Source organism: Spermophilus citellus (assembly GCF_964194105.1).
Source record: "Spermophilus citellus genome assembly, chromosome: 18".
In the NCBI taxonomy this organism is placed as follows: domain Eukaryota; kingdom Metazoa; phylum Chordata; class Mammalia; order Rodentia; family Sciuridae; genus Spermophilus; species Spermophilus citellus.
In genome coordinates, this window is record NC_138200.1 from 53,243,967 (window position 1) to 53,259,310 (window position 15,344).

The 15,344-nt window shown below is 42.6% G+C and overlaps 1 protein-coding gene across 1 annotated transcript in view; it reads left to right on the top strand.

The window, feature by feature from the left end:
• CDH3 (cadherin 3) overlaps positions 1 to 15,344 on the top strand; it is a 46,435-nt gene that overhangs the window by 16,407 nt on the left and 14,684 nt on the right. The window contains exons 2-7 of the mRNA XM_081274400.1: positions 10,520 to 10,602; positions 11,747 to 11,872; positions 12,099 to 12,254; positions 12,344 to 12,488; positions 14,020 to 14,195; positions 14,890 to 15,018. Of these exons, the coding sequence (XP_081130526.1) occupies positions 10,520 to 10,602; positions 11,747 to 11,872; positions 12,099 to 12,254; positions 12,344 to 12,488; positions 14,020 to 14,195; positions 14,890 to 15,018 (815 nt within the window). The remainder of the gene's footprint in view (positions 1 to 10,519; positions 10,603 to 11,746; positions 11,873 to 12,098; positions 12,255 to 12,343; positions 12,489 to 14,019; positions 14,196 to 14,889; positions 15,019 to 15,344) is intronic.

Sequence of the window (15,344 nt, forward strand, 5' to 3'; positions counted from 1 at the left end):
TCGGATCAGTTTCATTTTGAAAGTGATACAAAGCCCGTGATGCCAGGAAGCATCTAGGAAGAAGCTGTCATGCTCTGCCCCAGGGCTTATCTGTCCACCAGATCGACTCTGAAGTTCCCACAGGTGCCCCAGCAAGTTTCTTTAGAAAGGGTCAGCTTGTCTATGAGATCGCCATCTTCTGCCTCCCCCAGTAAACCACAGAGCAGCCTCTCTAGATGCAGACTGAGCAGGCTCCCTGCTGTATTGTTTGGTCCTAAGTATCTGCCTCTCCCTTTGGTGCTTCATCCATCAGGCAAAGCATAGAACTGTAGCTAATTCCTTCCCAGGTTGGGAGAGTTTCTCTGTGGTATAGAAAGAGGCCAGGACTTGGAGTCAGAAACCAAAGTTAATTGTGCATAAACTAATGGTACCTTTTGTTGGCAGCTTACTCCAGGCCAGGCACAGTTCTTAATGCTAGGCAAACAACTGTCTTGTTATCCCAGTAACCTTATGGGCTGTGTATTATTATTCCTATTTTTCAGCTTCCACAAGCTCCCACAATTTGACCAAGTATATAGCAGGTGAGTAGCATTGTATGGATTGGAACCTGAGTCTATTGAATCCAGGTCCCTGCCTTCAGATTTGAAGCCTATTCCTGCAGCCTCCCAGCTGTGGGGACTTATATACTTTGCTTGTCTGAAGCTGCTTCCTGAGGTTGTTCAACCCCTGGCAGCTTCTTGTTTCCGGAGTTGTCAGGTTAAGAACAGTAATATCTACTTTGCATGTTATTTCATAAGGATTTAGGCAGGAAAACACTTAGCTGGGTGTCTTGGGCAGAGTGGGTGTTTGAAACTTGTTTTTGCCTGCCTGGACTGATGCCCTTTGGTTGTGTTCTGCGTCTAATCAAAAGAGGTTAAAGCTGATAGAACCAGGCCCCCAGTGTGCCTGGACTACACGGCCTGTGTGGGAGGCATGGCAATCATAGTACATGACTACTGGATTCTCCTTCATGTTGGCATCGCCCCCCTCCAAGAAGAGATGGAAGCCCAGATACTGTGCTACAGATGCTTGGAACCATATAATAGTGGAAATGTGCCAAGAAATAAGGCAACAGGATGTATTTTACACTCCTGGGAGGTAGATTTTATAGACAGCAGGAAGAGGATTTCTAGGTTACCGGCATCTTGAAGAAATTGCAGCTTTTAGAGTTTTGGGGTTTAGGACTTCTGAGTAATAGGGGAGTCATTAGCCTCCTGTGGGGTAACTCAATAGGAGAGGATTGGAGAGTTCATGAGAGCTGACAGAATCATCTGGCTAGTCTTCTGCTGACTAAAGACCTTCTCTTAGGAAAAGGGCTGCTTTAAAAATAGGAAAAGTGACTTAATTTATTATCAGTGTTTGAATAACTAATGCAGTCAACAAGGGTCATATTTGAAAAGGTGTATGGTAAAAGATCTCATCCCTGTTTGTCACCTTGGTTTACCCACTCATAAGTCCAGTTTCTTGGGTTGCCTTTCAGAGGTATTTTTCAGATGCTGTTTTAAAATGCAAATCTTGGGAGTTAGGGATATAGCTCAGTTGGTAGAGCGCTTGCCTTGCATGCACAAGGCCCTGGTTCAATCCCCAGCACCGCCAAAAAAAAAAAAAAAAAAAAAAAAAAAAAAAAGCAAATGTTAACATATTAGCACAGAATACATTACTCTACACCTTTACACTTTTTGTGTGTGTGTGTGTGTACCAGGGATTGAATTCAGGGGCACTTAGCCACTGAGCCATATCCCAAGCCCACTTTATTTTTTGAGACGGGGTCTTGTTAAGTTGCTTAGGGCCTCATTAAGTTGCTGAGGTTGGTCTCAAACATATAATCCTCCTGCTTCAGCCTCCCAAATCATTGGGATTACAGGCATATAATCTACACCTTTTAAAAAAAATACCAGTATGTCATAGAGATCTTTTCATGTAGATAGGGAATAAGAACTACCTCATCTTTTGTAGCATTCTTAAAAAATGACTGCTTAGTATTTCACTGCATAGATGATATAACACAAGTTAAACAGTTCTTATTGATAAGCATTTAGGTTTCCTCTGGAATTTTGCTATTACTATAGCTGCATTGTTGATTAGTGTGATAGAAACCTGTGGAGAAGTGATTTTGCAGTATCTTTTAAGAATTTAGATACTTAAGGATATATTGTTCCTAATATATCCCTGGTAACCAAAAGAATGTTATAGGTACATGGGAACTACTTGCCTCAGAGCTCTAGGGAACCTTGCTTGATAGTGGTAGATGATACTATATAAGGTTCTGGGGTTTGCAAATTCATGTTTTTAGGTTTCCTCTTGTATGATACTAATAATAACTTTATGAAATCTTATTTCCATCTTCCAAATGTGAGAATATAAGTTTCTAATAAGTTAATCTCAGCCACTTGGAAGGCTGAGGCAGGAAGATTGCAAGTTTGAGGCCTGCCTGGGTGACTTAATGAGACCTTGTATCAGAATGAAATAAAAAGGGCTGGGTGGAGCTCAGGGGTAGAATGTAGCCTGTGCAAGGTGCTGGTTTCAATCCCCAGTACTTCAAGGGGAAAAAAGGTCCACATCAACATGTCAATGCTCTAAACTAACAGTTGTTTGTTTTGTTTGCTTTTTTTTTTTTTGTTTAAATCTAGGGAAAAGAACACATAAAATTTATTACATGCCTAAAAGCATGGGAGTTTTAGACTCCCTAGCAGATTTTTGAGGTACTTTTTACATGATTTCATTGTTGTTTTGTTTATATTTTTTCATTTTGAGACAGGATCTCACTGAGTTACTGAAGACCTTGCTAAATTGCTGAGACTGGCCTTGAATTTATGATCCTCCCGCCTCAGACTCCTGAGTCCCTGGGATCAAATGAATGTGCCACCTGCCCAGAGTTTACACTGTTTCTTAGCACAGCTTTAAGTAACACCAAATCACTTACTGAATTTAGGTGTTCCCTTTATTTCTTTTAATCTTTTTATTACATCAAGAAGAAAATGTGTGTGTTCCTACTACATACTTTCAATAACTTGTGTGTGTGTGTGGTGCTGGGGATTGAACCCAGAGCCTTGTGCATGTGAGGCAAGCACTCTACTAACTGAGCTATATCCCCAGCCCTCAATAACTTTTTTTTGGGGGGGGGGTGGACTGGGGATTAAACTAAGGGGCATTTGACTACTGAGCCACCTCCCCAGCCCTATTTTGTATTTTATTTAGAAACAGGGTCTCATTGAGTTGGTTAGTGCCTCGCCATTGCTGAGGCTGGCTTTGAACTCACGTTCCTCCTGTCTCCGTCACTGGGATTACAGACGTGCACCACCACACCCGGCTCTCAATACTACCCCCCCGCCCCCCAGGCTGGGGATTGAATTTAGGGTCCTGTGCATGTGCGGCAAGCACTTTACCACCTGAGCTACATCCCCAGCCCTCTCAATAATTTTTCTAAAATATTTTTTTAGTTGTAGATGGACACAATACCTTTATTTTATTTATTTATTTTTATGTGGTGCTGAGGACCGAACCCAGTGCCTGGCACGTACTAGGCAAGTGCTCTACCTCTGAGCCACAATCCCAGCCCCCAACAATAACTTTTTAATAACATGTTTTTCTTTCTTTCAAGACAAGGAAAAGCAGATCTCAGTCTCAAAGCTTCAGCAAACAATTGATTCTGGAACCCAGAGAATTCAAGTACCTTACCCAGGTTCACGCAAAAAGTTCAGTACCTGCATAAGACTGGGGAGGTCCCTGTCTCTATGAGTCATGAACAGGAGACCCTTCCAAAATGCTGTTTATATATAGTCACCCCAATTCAGTCCTTTATGCTTATTCTGACAACCCTACAAGGAAGTATTATCAATAACTCCAAGTTTAGTGCTTTTTTTCCCAGATATCACACTGCCTTACGTGGCATCTAAAAGACAATCTGTTAGCCAGGCTTGGTGGGACATACCTGTAATCCCAGCAGCTCAGGAGGCTGAGGTAGGAGGATCACAAGTTCAAAGCTAGCCTCAGCATTTACCAAGTCCCTAAGCAACTTAGTGAGAACCTATCTCTAAATAAAATGTAAAAAAGGGGGTAGAAATGTGGCGCAGTGGTTAAGAACACCTGGTTCCATCTCCAGTACCAAAACAAAACAAAAAGACATAAACAGAGAATGGGAACAAATGATGGGAAATGAAGGGGAGATTCAACTCTCTCAGACACACCAGGAAGACGGTATAACCATGGTGGTTAAGGAAATGACTCAGGTTTCATTGCCTAGCTTTGTAACTTTAATGAACTTGTTTAGCCTCTCAGTTTCCTAATCTGGAAAATGGATGTTCAAATATTCCTCATAGTTGGGCATGGTGGCACACGCCTGTAATCTCATGACTTGGAAGGCTGAGGCGGGAAGATCACAAGTTTGAGGCCGACAACTTAGACCCTATCTCAAAAAAAGAGCTGGGATTGTATCTCAGAGGTAGAGTTCTTGCTGAGCGTGCATGAGGCACAGAGTTTGATCCTTAGTACCACATAAAAATAAAATAAAGATATTGTGTCCACCTATAACTAAAAAATAAATATAAAAAAAGAGGTTTGGAAGTGTAACTCTGTGATTGGGTGCTCTGTGTTCAATACCTAGTAACTCACACACACATGCACACACAAACACACACACACACACACAGAATCATAGATGGGCATGGTGGGTGGCGCATGCCTGCAATCTCAGTTTGAGGTCAACCTCAGCAACTTAGTGAGAGCCTGTCTCAAATTAAAAAGGACCTGGGATATAGCTCAGTGGTAAAGGGACACTGGGTTTAATCACCAGTACAAAAGAAATTATATGTATGTGTGTGTGTCTTTGTGTATATATGTATAAACATATATAATTCATACATTTTTACACACATATATACATATACCTTTCACGCATACATATACACATGTATACATATACCTTTCATGCATACATACACCTTTTATATGTATTTTTCAGTATATATGTATGTTTGCAGTATATATTTTCCTTCATAGGTGTGTGCGTTAGCTGTTGGTAGTGATTCATGAGAGGAGGGATTCCTGACTCTTGAGTCTGCAGCATGTTTGTTAGGGCTGCCATAACAAAGTTCCATGGGTGAGCTGCTTAAACAGAAATGTATGTCTCACAATTTTGGAGTCCAAAATCAAGGGAAGGTTGGTTTCTTTTGAGGCCCCTCCTTAGTTTGAATATGGCAACTTTCTGTGTTTTGACTTGGTCTTTCCCTTGTACTGTCCATGTCCAAGTTTCCTCTCCTAAGGACACCAGTCATGTTAGATTAGGGCCCACTCTAAAGATCTCACTTTAACTTAATTACCTCTTTTAAAACCCTATCTATTTTCAATCAGGCACGATGGTACATGCCTGGAATTCTAGCTGCTAAGGAGACTAAAGGCAAGAGGATCTTAAGTTTGTGGCCAGCTTGGCAAATTAGTGAGATACTGTCTCAAAATAAAAAGGCCTGGAGATGTAGCTCACTGGTAGAGCACCCTGCATTTGTTCAATTCCCTCGTACCAGGAGTGGGGAGAAAGACCTGTTCTTCAAATATAGTCATGCTGTAAGGTACTGGGGGTTAGGACTTCAACATGTGAATGTGGGAGGTGGAGATCACAAGAGTTTATGATAAGAGAAAACTTGGGCCTAAATAACAATTAAGAAATATAATTTAGCAGATAGTCACAGTCAAGCAGTTAGGATGCTGGACTTAAAAATAAGTTGTAATCATTGGGACGGTTCATTTTCCTCCAGTCTTTTTTCTGTGCGTAGTTAACACATATTATATATGTAGTTCTGCATTCTGCTTTGATTTTACTTTACAGCATATGTAATTTCAGAATGCTACCATTAGTATCACTTTGCATAACTGGATAAGTTCATGGCCCCTTAGATATTTTTTTTCCTGTATTTAAGGTGGGTTAACCTTTGTCACTTACTATTTCTGGCAATTCTAGATTTAAGGCCAAATAAGATTCCTCAGATGAGACTATAGAGCTGTGTGCTCAAGGTACAGACATGACTGCACTGGGGATCTCATGGCTCCTGGGACTCTCTGAAGCAGAATCAGAACTAGATCCCCTTTTCCCTTCTTCCCACTGGCCAAGCATGTCACAACCTAGGACTCCTCACTGAGGATGTCGTCAAGGAGTCAGAGCTGGTCTCTAAGCAATCATCTCTTTCTCATGGGCACATTCCAGCCTTCCCTCAGAGGACCCTATATGTGTGAGTTCTTGGGCTCTGGGGGCTGGCTCTGAGCTCTGAGGAGCAGAAGGAAGCTCTTAATGGTCCTTAGGCCTCTCTGTCAGCTCCAATCACAACCCCTCTCCAAGAGTGGGCAGTGTCTTTTCTTCTTTTACCTAGATAAATTTTGCCTATTTTTGAGCTTTATGTGGATAGAAATATGCTAATGAATACCAGAATGTTGCACCCCAAAATATGCATCTTTGACATAAATATTAAGAAGCAGCAAACTGAAGGAAGAGCTCTTTCTATGCCCCCCACCCCACCCCAGCTTTCTACCTAGTGACAAGATGTAAATTCTCCTTTACTGGAGTCAACTCTTATCAGCTCAGAGACTGTTCCAGAGGAATCTGCAAATCTCGCTCCATTAGTTTACTCTCATGTATTTACCATCCCACAGTTTCCTCCCTCTGGAAGCTTGGAACTGCTTTCCTTTGTCTTGTCATCTCTAAAATTTATTGTTTTTTGTTGCTGGTGCTGTGTAAACCAGAGTTCTAAACCACTGCTTTGAACTACCTTTCCCTGAGGTTTTGCCCATGTATTATGCACCGCACACATTAATAAACTTTTGTTTTTGTAGTTGTTGTTAAATCTGTCTTTTTTGTTTCAGGGGTCTATCTTGACTGGGGGCCTCAGGATTGAGAAGAAATGATATTCCTTTCTTCCCGGACAATACATGTGTCCTTGCATGTGTCTGGTTTCTATTATTCAACAATGTTAGAGTCACCCATGTTGTTGGGTGTCCTTGTAGTTGATTCATTTCAATATGTAATTATACCACAGTGTTTCTCTCCATCCTACCTTGATGAATATTTACTGTTTACAGTTTTTAGCTGTTATGAATAGTGCTTCAATAAACATTGAATGCTTTTGGTACATGTATTTTGTGAGGTCTATACCTCAGAGTAGAATTATTAAATCTTCGTAAATGCATATACTTAAGTTCAGTATATATTGACAGACTTTTTTCCAAAAGATTGTATATTTTACACGCCTATGTCAGGCTTCTACCCCTTTTGTGAGTGGTAAAATATCCATAACATAAAATTTACCATTTTATTCTAGGCACAGTGGCACATGTCTTTAATCCCAGCGACTCAGGAGATTGAAGGAAAAGGATCCTAAGAGGCCAGCCTCAGCAACTTAGTGAGACCCTGTCTCAAATAAAAAATAAAAAGGGCTGGGGGGACTGCGATGCTCAGTTGGCAGAGTGCTTGCCTCATATGCACAAGGCCCTGGGTTCAATCCCAAGCACCACAAAAAAAAAGGGGGGTGGGGTGGGTATATAGCTCAGAGGTAAAGTGCCCCTGGGTTTTATCCCTAGGACTACCAAAATTTTTTTAAAAAGAGAGAGATGAAAAAGCATGTTATACCCATATCAGGGAATATTATTCAAACTTTAAGAAGAATAAAGTTCTGACATGCGAGAATATCAATAAACCTTGAAAACATTATGCTGGGTCTGGGGGTGTAGTTCAGTGTTAGAGAACATGCTCAGCAGGCACAGGGTCATGGGTTCAATCTCAGCACCAAAAACAAAACAAAATTATGCTAAGAGTGGAATTTCTAGTCTTCGTAACTCTCCATGTGACTTTTGTGTGTTGGGGGCAGGGGTAGTGCTGAGGATTGAGCCCAGGGTCTCACCCATGCTGGACAAGTGCTGTCCCACTGAACTCACCCCAAGCCTTATGTTGACTTTTGGATGAACTGCCAAACTCTTTTCCACATTGGCTGCACCATTTCACATTCCCACCAGCAATGTGGGAGGCTTCCAATTTCTCTACATTCTTGCCAAGACTTGTTATTTTCCTTCATTTTTTTTAATAGCCATCCAAGAGGGTATGAAGTGGTATCTCATTATAATTTTGATTTGCATTTCCCTAATGACTAATGATATTTAGTATCTTTTAATGCACTTGTTTTTATCTTCTTCAAAGAAATGTCTTTTCCAGTCCTTTGCCTTTTTTTTTTAAATTAGTTTTTTTTCTTGTTGAGTTTTAGGAGTTCTATACATATTCTGGTATTAATTTTTTAAAATTCTACTTTTTTATTATACTTTAATATTTTTTAGTGATAGATGGACACACTACCTTTAGTTATTCATCTTTATGTGGTGCTGAGGATAGAACCCACTGCCTCACCCATGCTAGGCAAGTGCTCTACAACTGAGCCATAACCCCAGCCCATATATTATACTTTTTTAAGTACTTTGTTATGTTCAAATTACTTTTGTAGTTAAAAATAAAACCTCAGCTACATACCACGGCACACACCTGTAATCCCTGCTACTTAGGAAGCTGAGGCAGGAGGATTTAAAGTTGAAGGATTTAAAGTTGAGGATTTAGAGACCACCAGTGCAGTTTAGCAAAACCCTGTCTGAAAATAAAATTTATAAGGGGCTAAGGATGTAGCTCAATGGTAGAGTGCCCCTGGTTCAATTCTCAGTACTGGGGGAAGTGGACCTTACTCTTTATTATAAGGAAAAATATTTTTAAGCTTGGCACCGTGGTACATGCTTGTGATCCCAGCTGCATGGGAAGTCAAGATAGGAAGATCACAAGTTTGAGACAAACCCAGGCAAGTTAGTGAGACCCTGTCTCAAAATAAAAAGGGCTGAGATGTAGCTCAGTGATAGAGTGTCCTTGGGTTCGATACCCAGTATAATCCTGAGAGGAAAAAAAAAAGATACTTAATCCAAATGATAATAATAACCTAATAACTAAACAACTCTTCCAAACAGGACATTTGTATGGCCCAGGGACAGTAATGTCCTTGTTATGCTGCAAAATTATTGAGTACTGGGTCAGATCTGGGTTCTTATGAGGCCCAGAGAGTGGCCTCTGGTAGTTTCCCTGATTTTTTGCTTTGGCTTCAGAGAAGGACAGATTGCTCAGATTGCTTATTGGCCAAAAGTCCTTGGTTGCTAAAGCCATTGTGAGCCAAGCTAACCCTATAGAGAAGGTGGCCTGATCCTCAGCCACCCAGCTTGTGAGCAGGAGTTTTCTTATCTTTGAAAAGGGCTAATGCCTACCTAGGTAGGGTTGTTACAAGGATGAAACAGGCCAACCTCTGACTAGGGACTGGTAAGTTGGTTTTGGTTTTTATTTGTGGCACTAGGGATTGAACCCAGGCCCCCAAGCCTGCTAGGCAAGTGATCTACCACCAAGTAACATCCCTAAGCTCCCTTCTTCTTCTTTTTTTTTTTTTTTTTTTTTTTGTACCAGGGATTGAACTCAGGGGCACTCAACCACATCCCCAGCCCTATTTTGTATTTTATTTAGAGATAGGTCTAACTGGGTTGCTTAGCACCTCACTTTTGCTAAGGCTGGCTTTGAACTCGAAATCCTCCTATCTCAGTCTCCCAGACTGCTGGGATTACAAGTGTGTGCCACTGTGCCCAGCTCCCCAGCCCTTGTTTATATTTATGTTTTTAAATTTTGAGACAGGGTCTTGCTAAATTGCCCAAGCTGGCCTCCAACTTGTGATCCTCCTGTCTCAGCCTCCAGAGTCATTGTGATTACAGGCATGAGCCATCACATCTCTGGCTTCGAGTGTTTCAGAGATGGTCTAGCAGGGGGAATTCAGAAGGAGTGTGACCAACTGAAACAATCAGAGGATGTCCAGAGTGAATTGTGGGCAACAGTGTGATGATGTATGTTGTATATAGATAGATTCATGGCCTCCAGAAAATCTTCCACCTCTAGCTATAACCTTTAGTCAACTTTGTGTTTCACAAAGCTTCCCGGGATTAATGTCACTGAATGTCTGTGATCTTGGTTCTCTGGTTTCATGAACAAAAAGGGATTTGACCCACAAACTGACAATGAAGGTCCCTTCCTCTTGAGACCTAACATGGAAGTTCTATCCGGAATTTATATTAGTCACACTGCTAGTCAGAGAAACTAAGGCAAGACCCCATCTGCAGCACATGATAACATGATCCAGTCAGGGACTCTTATCAGGTCTTGTTTCCCCTCAGGTAGCTTCCAGGGCCTTTCTTTTTTGGGGGGTGGGAGGTGGGGGGAGTCCCAGGGATTGAACTCAGAGGCACCTGACCACTGAGCCACATCCCCAGCCCTATTTTGTATTTTATTAGAGACAAGGTCTCACTGAGTTGCTTAGCACCTCACTAAATTTGGCTTTGAACTCAAGATCCTCCTTCCTCTGCCTCCCAAACCTCTGGGATTACAGGCCTGCGCCACCACACCACACCTGGCTTCCAGGGCCTTTCTAATGCCTTCTTTCTCCCTTCCCCACTACAGCTGTCATGGGCTGCCCTGAGGAAGAACTGGCCCTGCTTGGCACTGATAACGACTTCCCTGCGCTGAACAGTGGAACAGTCCAGGTAAAACACCAGTCTTCCTACAGGACAAAAGGAAGGGTTCTCCATGCACGCACAGACTGCTGCTGGTCAGGAGTCCTTGGTTGCTAAGGCTGCTGCGAGCATGAGTGATTGCAGCTGCCCAGTAAAGACACCAGAGAGTCAGGCCAGTGGGCCCTTAGCAGTGAATACCATGCACTTAGACCTTTGGATCCCTCTCCCACCTTCCTTCCCAGCTTAACCCCAAGTGAAGGTCATTCCATGCAGGATTGCCAATCCTATGAGTCTCTAGGAAGGTAGACCTGAGGTGCCTGGCCATACTTCTTAGTTTCTTTTAATCTTTTGATTAGCTAATATAGCCCCATGGTTTAAATTTAAAATTTAAATTTTATTTTTTAAATAAAAAATATTTTAAACTATACATTGAACACCTTCCATTTGTCTCCATCTGCCTAAAGCACCCCCACACACACACACTCACACACAGGCCACAAGAGAAAACACAGATAACCACCTTGGGCAGGTTCTTTCCCTCCAGAGTTTACCTCCATATGTAATGTTTGTCAGCTGCCATTTCTGTATATGTATTTTCAATATTATATTTAGATAGGTTATGTTTGTGTATATACAGATATAAAATGTTTTTTTTCCCTTTTATGCAAAAGTTAACATTCACATGTCTGTTCTTTCTTTTTGCATGAAACAGTATATTAAATCAGTACAATGCCAGTCCCCTTCCCACAGATAACCACTGTTATTAGTTTCTTATGTATCTTCCCAGACATTGTCTGTGTTAATAAAAGATGAACATAAGGTCTTATTTTCCTGTCCTCTTACTCAAAAGATGGAATAGTGTCTGGTATATATTTAGCATTTTGTTTGTTAAATAAAATTCTAAACCATAAGCTGTTTGTCCTTTGATCTTAGTATGTATCAAAGAGCTTTCCCAGTCAGCACATGGAAAACATTCTCATTCCTCATTTTTAGAGTTGTGTAATATTCTACTACATGCTGTATTATGTGGTCCTCCTCTATAACTGGATTATTTCGAAGTGTCCTTGTGCAGTAGATCATCTAGGTCTGCCTCCTGGCTCTATACTCCTATGGGTGAGAGGTTATTGGGAATGTTACAGCTCTTTCCTCATCCAGGGGGCTTCTCTCCTTTCAGGAAAGGAAAACACTGAAGATCTCCCAATCCAAACGCATCTTACGAAGACGCAAGAGAGAATGGGTGGTCCCGCCAATATCTGTCCCTGAGAATGGCAAGGGTCCCTTCCCCCAGAGGCTAAATCAGGTATGACTATGCCTTCCCCCTTGGAGTCATTGGTGACTGCAGGGAGCGCCATCTTTGAATGTGAGGTTTCTTGCCACTGAGTTCTGGGATCTGCAGAGAAAAATCCCTGTCATGGAAGCAGATTCTAATAAGGCTGTGCACCTCCCCAACCTCTCCACGGAAAATTCCTTGCTGTAGTCATGAGGTCTTTGTTACTTTGTCAGCTGCCATTTTCTTTTGCTTCCAGCTCAAATCCAATAAAGACAGGGGCACCAAGATTTTCTACAGCATCACAGGGCCTGGGGCAGACAGCCCCCCTGAGGGTATCTTCACCATAGAGAAGGAGACAGGCTGGTTGTTATTGAATAAGCCACTGGACCGGGAAAAGATCGCCAAGTATGAGGCAAGTGGCCTTTAGTGTCCTGTTAGAATTAGAGCCCTAGGGCCCCGGGGGGCAGGTATCGGGTTGATCATAGACCTCTGTGCCCACAGCTTTTTGGCCATGCTGTGTCAGAGAATGGTGCCTCGGTGGAGGAGCCCATGAATATCTCCATCATCGTGACAGACCAGAATGACCACAAGCCCAACTTCACCCAGGCTGTCTTCAGAGGGAGTGTCATGGAGGGTGTACTCCCTGGTAAGAGGATTGGAAGAAACTTCTGTGGATTTGCTGGGCCCAGACCTAGCTTTGGGTCAGCTTCTAGAGCCATCTGGAAGTCAGTCCACACCCTTAAATATCATAAGACCCCACCACTCCCGATTTCCTTGTCTGTGCATCAGATTGCCTGTGATCTTAAAAATCTAGATTCTCCAACTGTAACTCATGATTCCTGATTAACAGTCCTCGAATAGAGCTCTGGAATCTGTGTGTGTGAAAACTTCCCAGAAGCTTCAGGTGATCAACCAAGTTTAGGATCCATTAATGCGGAAACTGCAAAGAATGAGATTTGAATCTTGACTTTACCAGCTGTGGTCCTGGGCATATTCTTATCTCTGAATCATCACATCTAAAAATGAAAATAATAGCAACCTTGAAGAAATATAAAAATTAGAAATAACACATGCAGCTAGGAGTATAGTTCAGTGGTGCTTAGCATACTTGAAGCCCTGGGTTTCATCTCCAACACCAAAAAAAAAAAAAAAAAAAAGAAAGAAAAGAAAAATAACTCGTACTTGACATTAAATACAGTGGAGTATCATTCTTTTTTCATTTTCCCCACTTGTACTGGGGATTGAATCCAGGGGCTTCTACCACTGAGCCATACCCTCAGCCATTTTCATTTTATTTGAGACAGGGTCTTGCTGAGTTGCGAAAGCTGGCCTCAAACTTGTGATCCTCCTGACTCAGCCTTGACATTTGACATGAAGTTCTATAGTGAAGGCAGCTGCAAGAAAATCAGCAAGAGCTGGAAGGTGTTAGAACATGGCTTAGGGAGAGAAAATTGCCAGGGCTAGGAAAGAGGGTGGTGGGAGACCAGCAGAGAAGAGGAAAGTAGATACCTTTTTGTGTGTGTAGTGCTGGGGATTATAGTATGTGCATATTAATGACCACCAAAGACAGGCACTTGCTGGGAGAGGGGTTTGTGAGTTGGTTAGACTGGAAGTAACACATTCCCACAATAAAAAGTCTTAAGATGAAATCTTTTTTTTTTTTTTTTTCCTTCATAAGACTCCTAGCAAAAGTCAGTGTAAACTGGTGCTTCAAAGGTTTGGAGGCCTACACTTTTTCTCTCTTATTCTGCTCTTTTGGCCTTTGTTCTCAAGGTTACCTTTATGGCTGCTGGGTCTAGCCATTACATCTGGAAGGAGGTGAGAAGTAGGAAGAACAAGCCCATATTTGTAAAAACATTTCTCCCAAAGTTGTATGTCCCGTTTTTATCAAACTGTATTCTCTTGGTCACAGGAAGGTGCCAAAAGGTTGGAAAATAGCCTTTGTTCCTTTAAAAAAAAAAAAAAAAAAACTACCTGTGCCAAGCCTAAAATGAGGATGACAATTCTAAAAAGAAGGAAAGAATTGAAAATAGGTGCCAGACAAACAGACTCTGTCACCAAGTAGATACGACCAAGTTGAAACACGGAGGAGACTCTCAGAGTTCCGAAAGTGGGCAAGGCCGGAATTGGACCTGGGAGGAAAAGGTACTCACTCACTCGTCCTTTCTCCTCTCCAGGTACTTCAGTGATGCAGGTATCAGCCACAGATGAGGATGATGCCATCAACACCTACAACGGGGTGGTTGCCTACTCCATCCATAGCCAGGAACCAAAGGACCCACACGACCTCATGTTCACTGTCCACCGAAGCACAGGCACCATCAGTGTCATTTCCAGTGGCCTGGACCGTGAGGTGAACAGCCCTGAGGGAAAGTGCTGCCAACCTAGGCTTGCCCAGGCTGGGGCCTGACTCTCAGAGCAGAAACTCCTGTCCCTGTCCCTGTCCCTGGGGTCAAGGTAGAACAATGGGGACCCAAATCAGCTGAGCTGTCAGCTACTGTGTTCACACATGGATGTCCCACAGCTCCCTTGGGTCAGTGGCCTGCTGCCAAACAATCTCACTGAATCTCTTCTGAGGATGAGGAGGCAACTGTAAAATGAGGACTTTTTATATTTTCTGGAGGTTTTCTCATTTCCTCTTGGAATGGTTCGCTTAGTGTGCACATTGCATAGATTTGTCCCTTGTGTGCCACAAAGTAGAATTAGCTCCATGGATATTGGAGTTGCCTTCTGTTTCCTAATTAATATCTTTGCCCAAATTCCTGCTTAATACTCCCACAGTGGAGCAGCTAAGGGTTGGGGCCAGTGCCCAGGCTTTCCCAGGATAAACCCAGGAGAACTGCTGGCACCTGAGACTCCTCCCCAGCACTCCCCTCTGCTTCTATTCTTTCTGGTGAGGTGAGGGTAGGACAAGGGGCCAAGAATATCATGAGAGGAACACTTCTCTACCTCTATACTCCCTCAAGGCTTTGGCTCTTAGAGCCCAGGTGAGGGACTCCTGAGACTGGACTCACGGTGGGCTTCCCCTCTCCTTTCTTTATCCCCAGAAAGTCCCTGAATACACACTGACCATCCAGGCTACCGACATGGATGGAGATGGCTCCACCACCACAGCAGTGGCAATAGTGGAAATCCGTGATGCCAATGACAACGCTCCTGTGTTCAGCCCCCAGAAGGTAACGCCCGTTCCTCCTTCTTCCCTCATCAGTAACGAAGGGCTTAAGTTTAATCCTCTCATGAAATTTTGAATCCTGCCTATGTTGCTTCAAGTCCTAGCCTTACCATTTACTGGCTGTGTGACCTTAGGCAAACTACTAACCCTCTGTGCCCTCATTTCTTAATCTGTGAAATGGAGATAATGATCATACCTGCTGCATTGTTCTGAGTTTTAAATGAAATAATCTATGCACCGTTTTGAACACAATCCTGGCAAAATAAGTGCTGCATATGAAAATCTTTGTTGATAGGAAAACTTACTATCCTTTGAATACACGTCTCTCCA